We start from the raw sequence: 10,238 nt of genomic DNA, 5'->3' as shown, positions 1-10,238 counted from the left end.
TATATATATATATATATATATATATATATATATTTAGTTAAAAAAACACAAAAAACAATAACAAAAAAACAACAAAGTGAGGACGTGATACGGATAGTGTTATTGGACGCTCGGGAAAGGAAGGAGAGACATACATATACGTATATATGTTTGTATATATGTATATATATATGCACACAATCATATATACGTATATGTATGTAAATATATATATATATTCTCTTTTATTCCTTTACCTGTTTCAGTTATTTGACTGCGGCCATGCTGGAGCACTGCTTTTAGTCGAACGAATCGACCCTCGGACTTATTCTTTGTAAGCCTAGTACTTATTTTATCGGTCTCATTTGCTGAACCGTTAAGTTAAGGGGACATAAACACACAAACACACACATATACGGAGCAAATTATTCACGAGAAAATTCGAGAGAAAAGATAATTTGCGACGATATCATTAACTCCATTATTATCTAGTGTAACAATTTAAAAATACTTGAAGTACTTGAATGTATGCTGAGAGATTGTCTAAACCCGTTTGCCCTCGGACGGTTGATTTCTGTAATTATTATCAGTGTATTTTGGCGATTTAAATAAGAGTTTTGACTGTTATTTTCAGCAGGTAAACATACTTAGTATGTCCTTTGATTAATATATATATATATATATATATATATATATATATATATATATATATATATATATATATATATATATACACGATGGACTTCTTTCAGTTTACGTCTACCAAATCCACTCACAAGGCTTTGGTGGGCCCGAGGCTATAGAAGACACTTGCTCAAGGATTTGCTACGAATCTTGTTTCATACCAAACCCATTTTCTGTTTCCCTCATCAATTCTAAACTAAACGAACACTGCGGAATAACTGACGTAGATCCAGTGAAAATTATACTGTAACTGTGGATACTGTAACGGTTTAATGAAACTTTGGTTTCTAGCATAAAACAGCCCTAGAAACACGCTGAAATGATCAAAATAACATTTCAAAATAACATTTCAAAATAACATTTTAAATAGAAATAAGCGAGATAGTGGGTTAAAAATTAGCAAACCCCATTTGAATATCAGAGAAATATACCTAGTAGATATAGCAAAAAGGTTAGATATGTGTAAATATTGACAGATAATTACGAAATTTGTAATTTCTAAGTGATCTCATATGAGATCACTGGTAGGTGATCCGTTAAATTACAGGGACGTAAACACACAAGCACTAGTTATCAAGCGATGGTGGTTGACAAACACAGACTCAAAGACACACACACACACGCGCGCACATATATATACATACATATATATGTACGACAGCCTTCTATCAGTTACCGTCTATCAAATCCACTCACAAGGCTTTGGTCGTTCCGACGCTATAGTAGAAGACAGTTGTTCAAGGTGCCACGCTGTGGGACTGAACCCGGTACCATGTGGTTGGAAAGCAAGCTTCTTACCACACAGCCACGCCTGCACCTATTTCTCAACTTTCCTAATCAATAGATCCTATATCACATTGATGGATATTTTTGGCTGTAGAAAGTCAAACAACAGGCTCTGTTTATCGTAATAGTGCACGAAATAAATATATATTCATTTCTAATTTTGTCGAAACTCTCCGCCTCTCTCCAAAACGGCCTCATATTTAGGGAAAAGCGTGTGGTCCAATATGTTGATCCTCCGTACTTAACTAGGGTATTTTAGCAACCCTGGGAGAATGAAAGGTAAAGGTGACCGGGTTTGAATTGGGAAAATAAAGAGCTCTATCTATATATCGTAATTAATTTACCAACTATTTTACTGATCTGGCCAATTGACAACTCTCTGCAACAAATAAATATCGGTTTCAAGTCTTGGTACATTGCCAGCAATTTCGGGGAAGCGGCTATGTCGATTATATCAATCCCAGTGCTCAACTAGTACCTATTTTATCGACTCCGAAAGGATGAAAGCAAAGTCGACACCGGCGGTATTTGAACTCTGAACGTAAAGACAAAAGAAATATTGTTAAGCATTTTGCCCGGTGCGGTAACGATTCTGCCAGCTTGCCACAAATATTGTTTTTTATCTATATTGGATATATTTGTACATTGGTTTAATAACCTTTTCTACTCTAGGCACAAGTCCCGAAATTTTTGGGGAGGGGGCCAGTTAATTAGATCGACCCTAGTACGCAACTGGTACTTAATTTATCGATCCTGAAAGGATGAAAGGCAAAGTCGACCTCAATGGAATTTGAACTCAGAACGTAAAGACAGACGAAATACCACTAAGCATTTCGCCCAGCGAGCTAACGTTTTTTTATTTCTTTACTGCCCACAAGTGGCTACACACAGAGGGAACAAACAAGGACAGACAAAGGGATTAAGTCGATTACATCGACCCCAGAGCGTAACTGGCACTTAATTTATCGACTCCGAAAGGATGAAAAGCAAAGTCGATCTCGGCTGAATTTGAGCTCAGAACGTAACAGCAAACGAAATACCGCTAAGCATTTTTGCCCGGAGTGCTAACGTTTCTGCCAGCTCGCCGCCTTACATTGGTTTAATAGCATTGGCACAATACAACATGTCTTAAGGGAAATTATAGTCGATGAACAAAACGGTATTTTAATATTCTAATATGTCACTGGAAGAAAATACAACCAGCCATAGACCAAAGATGATTGAAATATATGTTAAAGATATAAAAATATGCATACATCGAAGAAATACAAGGTCGTAAGATTTGCAAAAGTTTCAGAAATTGGTATCACAGCACCAAGCACCACCAGTAGTAGACCGTACATTCCACTGAGTATGATGAAGAAACCATCACTGCAAAACATAAAGAGTTAACGTAGTAAATGTTTTAAACTGAATAATTTTCGCATGTTTTTTTAACTAGTATACATACATACGGTGGTGCACCAGCATGACCGCAACCACTTGGCTGAAACACATAAATAAATGAAAAAAATACACACATACATGAACGCATGAACGCGCACACACACACACACACACACAGAGTCAAAGAATCATTCTTACATGCTTACGTAAATATCATTCTCGACCAGTTTTCAATAATAGCGATTTATAAATAATATCGATTTATGACTTAAAATTTAAAATAAAATTTTTTAAAATCATTTTTTTCCCTTAAGGTTCAGTTTGTTTGTTAAAGTATAATGAAGTTGATCTCACCCTTCTCCTCCCCTCTCTATGTCAAGAGAAAGATGAAGAGGGAGAGGAATAGAGAGAGAGAAAAGAGAGAGAGATATTATTAAAGCAGGGTTGAGAACGATATTTACAAACGTAAGAATGATTATTTTTATTCTACTAGTTTCATTCAACGGACAATGGTCATGTAAGGGTATTACGGTCAAAGTTACAGCCATATCACTTAGGTCCTAGTGTTAGTAGACTGGTACATTGTTCATCGAACCCAAAAAGGTGAAAGGCAAAAATTTTCTAGGCAGGATTTGAACTCAAAATATAGAATGACATAACGAAACGTCAAAGTATTTTATTCAACGCTCTATCCTTTCTATCACCCGCTGCCATGTCTTATATGAACATGATATCATATAAGTATGATGTTATGTAATTATGATATCATTAACACATTACGTTGAATGTGCATAAACATTCGTCTTCAATTTTTCATATTAAAGCAATTTCTTGTTTATTAAGCCAAAGTTTTCCCTGTTTGAGCAGATCCTTGGTAAAAAAATATTCACCCTATGATCATCACAACTTTTTAAAACATATTGCATCTGAGATTACAATATCCAATATGTCTATTCCTTTTTAAAACGACAGAGTAGGGTTGAAAGCAGATTTAGCTGCTCTTTCAGGAAAATCAAGTTCCTTGTTATGTATTTGGACGATATAATTTTTCTTTTCTACTCTAGGCACAAGGCCCAAAATTTTTGGGGAGGTGGGAGCAGTCGAGTAGATCAACCCAAGTATGCAACTGGTACTTAAATTTATCGACCCCGAAAGGATGAAAGGCAAAGTCGACCTCGGCGGAATTTGAACTCAGAACGTAAAGACAGACGAAATACCACTAAGCATTTCGCCCGGCGTGCTAACGTTTCTACTAGCTCGCCGCCTTGTACGATATAAATTTTACGTATCCACTGAAGGACCATGCGTATAATAACATCTTATTTTGCCTTCTTTCATAAATGCGAGGTTTTAAGATTATATAAAGAGGAAAAGGAGAAAAGGAAAGGAGATCCTAATTGGACAACTTTAAGGTAGTGGTTCTCGCACAGCGAGTTGCGGTACACCAGTGTACCGCATGACAGAGTTACTATATTTTAAAAAATGTGAAATTTTACGTTTTATTCGTTGAATAAAGAAGTATTATAAGGTGGTGCGGAGCAGAAACGTTAGTACGCCAGAAATTTTAGTACGCACTCTGTTAAAGGTATCGAAGGATAAGGTTGTGGTGCTAAATCACATAAGAACTGATATAGCTCCGCCAATTATTTCCATCCACAAAATTCTACATAGTGGACATTGGTCGACATGAGGAGATTATAGGCGACGCTTATCCAAGTTATCTCATAGTGGGATTGAACCAGGAGTCATGTCATTGCAAACACGAACTTCTTAACTACACAGCTTATTGGAATTGAGTGTAGCGATAATGATTTCGTGAAGGCGGCGAGCTGGCAGAAACGTTAGCGCGCCGTGCGAAATGCTCAGCGGTATTTCGTCTGCCGTTACCCTCGGCGTTCAAATTCCGCCGAGGTTGACTTTGCCTTTCATCCTTTCGGGGTCGATAAATTAAGTACCAGTTACGCACTGGGGTCGATGTAATCGACTTAATCCTTTGTCTATCTTTGTTTGTCCCCTCTATGTTTAGCTCCTTGTGGGCAATAAAGAAATAAGAAACGTTAGCACACCGGGCGAAATGCTTATCGCTATTTCGTCTATCTTACTGGAGTCGATCTAATCGACTGCCCCACCTCCCTCAAAATTTCGGGCCTTGTGCCTAGAGTAGAAAAGAATAAAGGTGTATTATATACTCTCCTATAATTTATATTATTGTTATTTACAGGAGGGCATCGAATTGGCAGAATTGTTAGCGCACCGAGCAAAAATGCTTAGCAGCAATTTATTCCGTCTTTGCATTTTGAGTTCAAATTTCACCGATGTCGATTTTGCCTTTTATTCAGTGGAGTCGGTAAAATAAGTACCGACTGAGGACTGGGGTCAATGTTATCGATTAACCTTACCCTTACAAAATTTCAGGACTTGTTCCTATAGTAGAAAATATCATTTGTATTTACAGGCTAAAATTTATGAATTACTTCATTCTTTGAATAGAAATATTTTTATATTTTTCAACTTTGTTCTCAAATTACACCAAAATATTTTTTTATTTACGAAAATATCTGAGAACCACTGTTGCAGCCATAAAATGAAAAACAGCCGAGTTAGATCACATGAAATTTAATTCAAATTTATGTGACTTGTATTTCAGTAGTGCACTTGACTCGACACGTCTCACTGCTCATAAGCTGTTGGGAATACATAGCAAAGAGTCTGATGATATCCACAAAATTCTGGCGTCTGAACCAAGTGTAAATCATTTCTAACCCACCAAATGCCATGAAAAGCAAAACTGAGCATCAAATTTATGAGAACCGCTCAGTGGCCTTTAGGATTTTTTCAATCCATGAATATATATATATACATAGCTTTGCAAAATCAAACTGAAACAAATTTTAAAAAAACGTTATTTTTTTGGTGATATTTGTCAACATAGAACTGCGTGCATGCATGTACCAGCTCGCAGCCTCCCACTTCATAGCTATTCATCTCATGCGCTGGTACGGACATGTCTTCGGCCTCCCACCAGATCATCCTACCAGGTCTTTAATATCATTTGACGCAGTAACTGCGGGCTGGAAGAGGCCTCATGGCAGGCCCCGTGGCAGGCCCCGTGGCAGGCCTCGTGGCAAAGCCCCGTGGCAGGCTCCGAACTAGATGGCTGGACGTGATTAAGGAATATCTCCAGAAGCTCTACGTCATCTTGGAGGACCGCCAGTGATGAAGGATACTGGTGGACCTGGTCGGCACTACGCACGATGGCGCCCCCGGGACCACTAACTTGGGATGACCCCAGCCCCATCAAACAAGACCATGAAGCAAGCAAGCAAGCAATATTTGTCAAAAATGACTTTTATTATTATTATTATTATTATTATTATTATTATTATTATTATTATTATTATTATTATTATTATTATTATTATATTTCCATACCGAACTGATTTTTTATTATCTTCTATGTCCTTTTTGCTCTTGTCATCGTCTGTTTTGGTTTGGTTTGGAATTAATTGCTTGCGCTGTCGTTTCTTGGCAGCACTTTTCCGTAAGTTAGTTTTCAAAGCATTAGTTGATTGGACATCATCATCAACTGGAAAATGATTATAAAATAATTCTTAATTAATGAAAGATCATAATATTTCGAATGTATTAACTTCTTTTAGAGGGGAAAAATATGTTTTTGATAAAATTTACATTCGCACATCGTTTCATCGGTTTGACACACATACACACACATTGATATATGTAAAGTAGGAAATGTGAGAGAGTGAGAGAGAGAGGAAGAGACAAGCACTACATTGAGAAACTGAAATGACCTCAGTTATCAGCCGCTTTATATCATAGTTGGAAAGACTTTTGAACTACCTTGTACATCATATAATAATTTCGTTTCATTATATAACACTTTTCGTAGAGTAGATGCAAAGCCTTGTCATATCTGATGAAAAAATTAGGTCTCTATTCTCCGATGAAGTTATTTCATTTCATTTATACAAGTGTTTATTTATGCAGCTAATGTTTCGTTTGCAACCAAGTGGTTTCGAGTTCATTTGTGATCCGTCCATTTGTGATCGAGGAAGACCATTACTGACATTCAGGAACAGTACGCTCTAGGAATAACGTATATTTTGCATTTGCAGCTCCATTGGTGGCTAATGAGCCCTGCTCTTGACAAGCATACACGACTCAAAACATTGCAAACCAAGCTTTCCCCATTCAATGCACCAGCAGTGCGCTTAAGTTCTTCATGCAGAATACGTGCTCTCCCAAAAGTGTCGACCCTCTCCTTAACCTGCTTCCTCCATCTGTGGCAAGATAGATAGGTATTGCTCTCCCAGTCAGTTTCTTGCATATCACAGGCCTTTAATGAAGACTTGACACAGTCCTTAAATCGCAGCTTTAGTTTCTGCTGGGGTCTCTTTCCATTCACATGTTCCCATATAACATTTGCTTAGGGATCCTGCTATTCTTCATTTTAATAAGGTAACCGGTGCTTGTGCACCATCACCTCAAAACTCAAGATATCAGCTGTCCTCAGGACCTGTGTGTCTGGAGTTTTTAAGGTCCAGCCAACATTCAGAATGAGTCCGAGACATCTCTGATGAAAGCGTTCAAGGACCTTTACATGACGTTTGTAAAGGGTCCATGTCTCACATGAGTAAAGGAACAATGTCAGTACACATGCACACTACACAGCAAATTTTGTTTGCTTTGTGATGCCATGCTGGGACCAGACACGAGACTGAAGAGACCGGAAGGAATCAGTTGCTCTTTGCTGCCTGAAAGATATTTCATCATCCAGGGAGCAAGAACAACTGAGTGTGCTTCCCAGGTAGACAAACTTGTCTACCACCTTCAGAATTGTTCCTTCAACCAAGATAGCTGGTTCCACATATGGATTTCCTGGTGCAGGCTGGAACATTACAACAGTCTTGTCCAGGCTAATACTAAGTTCAAATGCCTTGCAAGAAGCAGAAATACGATTCATAGGTATTTGCATGTCATCCACTGTATGAGTGACTAAGGCACAGTCATCTGCATAAAAGAGGTCACGAATAAGAGACTGGAAAACTTTTGAATTGGCAGCAAATCAGTGCAGATTAACGAGGCGGCCAGAAGATCGATACCTGACACATATTCCCAGAGAGTTAATCTTAGCAAAAGCATGAGTAAAAGCAACAGCAAAGTACAAAGAAAAGAGAGTTGGGGAAAGGATGTAAAACCTGCTCTGTGTAAGCATTCGATTTGTTTGGGCATGCTTACGTTAAAAAACAATTTTAGAATGACATTTTTCTGTCAAAACGCTAAAAATAACTGAACAAAAAAAGAACCCAACCAAGATTCAACCAAATCAAAAAAATAAACCCAAATACTAAGCGAACAAAGATGAACCATCCCACTTCCATTGCACGCGCGCATGCACACACACACAAACACACACACATGCACACACACCCACATTCACATACCCCCTTTGGCATACACACGTATATTCACACAGAGTTGAAACGGTGTTTGATTTATTTTTTCAGCGTACAATTTTCATCATCCCACTACCAAGTATGACATCACCCCTTCCTTTCTCATTCATAAACACAAGAGTATTATTATAGTAGATTATCTGGGTAACCATGCGAGTTATGAAAAAAATACAAAGCCTAGCAACATCACCGGACCAGTCTAGACATCTCATTTACTCATTTACGTGTTTCAGTCATTTGACTGTGGCCATGCTGGAGCACCGCCTTTAGTCGAGCAAATCGAACCCAAGACTTATTCTTTGGAAACCTAGTACTTATTCCAGCGATCTCTTTTGCCGAACCGCTAAGTTACGGGGACGTAAACACACCAGCATCGGTTGTCAAGCGATATTGGAGGGACAAACACAGACAGACAAACATATACACACATACATATATATACATATATACGACGGGTTCCTTTCAGTTTCCGTGTACCAAATCCACTCACAAGGCTTTGGTCGGTCCGAGGCTATAGTAGAAGACATTTGCCCAAGGTGCCACGCAGTGGGACTGAACCCAGAACCATGTGGTTTGTAAGCAAGCTACTTACCACACAGCCACTCCTACGCCTATTTGTGTAATTTTTCGCGCAATTCCACCCAGCCGTTTGATCGTGAATCCCAAGACAAGAAAGAATCGCCCATGTCAAATTTACATGTCTAGATATCGAATTATACATATATATATACAAGATTTACACAGATATAAGAGTTAGAACTTGTGGTCTGCCCGCAGTCCTTTTTCATTGGCAATGTTTGTCCTCCGCACTAAAAAGTTTCCTTACCCTTGATTTAAGTAGTAGAAGATGGTTTTGTAGTTGAGGATATACAAGTCAGAGGAGGGTTGGGAGGGTTGATTACTATTCATGTTGCATACAGGCCCAGCAATATGTAGGCAGGCCCTGGTATCGTATTAACCAATCCTCTGCTTAAGGGCTGAATAGGTTCTGTGCCTCGCAGTAAGTTTGGGTGAGTATGGGAGTAAACTGTAGATAAAGCGATGGAAAAGAAAGTGAAGACACTGCTGTATCTTTCTCAAGAAAATTAATGAGTCGTTGAATTTTGGCTTGACGGTCTATGACTGCCGACGACTTTAGAGTGTGTGTGTGAGTGTGAGCGTGTGCGTGTGCATGTCTGTGTGTGCGTGTGTATATGTCTGTGAGAGAGAGAGAGAGAGAGAGAGAGAGAGAGAGAGAGCGCGCGCAGACAGATGCTGCCTATAACTAAAAGAGTCATTCTCCACGGGTTTGAGAATATAGGACTATATCAAATACGTTACCTCCCTTTCAAGAACGCAGGTAATAATTTGATGCATATTTAGCTGATATTTCTAACGGGTTAAACGACTACACAGAAGCTCCATCTTTGACTTGTAGTAAACACCATCAAAGTGGCAATGCGACCTCGGCTCGGCGTCCCAGACCCAATTCTTGATTTCATATTTTGCTAATGAGTTTTGCAGGGCGGGGTAAGTTACGATACAGGCTAATACCCACTCAAATTCTGAGACCTGATTTTTAGTACAAAATGAAAAATAAAATTAAAATTATATTTATGCAACTTATGCAACTGAGAAAGTTAAACCAGAATTTGGTAACCGGATTGCGAAATACAGTAGATTATAAAGTAATAGTTTGAAACACACTTGCACATCCGGTATCACTTCCTCATTGACATTTACAAAAACAGCAGAAAATTTGTGAATCAAAATGGTAATGTGTATGTATGTATGTATGTATGTATGTATGTATATATGTATGTATGTTTGTATGTATGTATGTATGTATGTATGCATGTGTATGAATATATATATATATGCATATATATGTACACACACACATACACACACATACATATATGTATATATATTTATATATACCTATAT

General features: G+C 38.1%; 1 protein-coding gene across 1 annotated transcript in view; it reads right to left on the bottom strand.

Moving 5' to 3' along the window:
- LOC106874166 (uncharacterized) overlaps window positions 1-10,238 on the bottom strand; it is a 55,027-nt gene that overhangs the window by 16,122 nt on the left and 28,667 nt on the right. The window contains exons 2-4 of the mRNA XM_014921795.2: window positions 6,268-6,421; window positions 2,706-2,820; window positions 825-966 (exon numbers count right to left, since the gene is read on the bottom strand). Of these exons, the coding sequence (XP_014777281.1) occupies window positions 825-966; window positions 2,706-2,820; window positions 6,268-6,421 (411 nt within the window). The remainder of the gene's footprint in view (window positions 1-824; window positions 967-2,705; window positions 2,821-6,267; window positions 6,422-10,238) is intronic.

The sequence above is a fragment of the Octopus bimaculoides genome, chromosome 3, assembly GCF_001194135.2.
Source record: "Octopus bimaculoides isolate UCB-OBI-ISO-001 chromosome 3, ASM119413v2, whole genome shotgun sequence".
Lineage (NCBI taxonomy): Eukaryota > Metazoa > Mollusca > Cephalopoda > Octopoda > Octopodidae > Octopus > Octopus bimaculoides.
The sequence above is the reverse complement of the archived record's forward strand: the minus strand, read 5'-3'. Positions and strand labels throughout refer to the sequence as shown.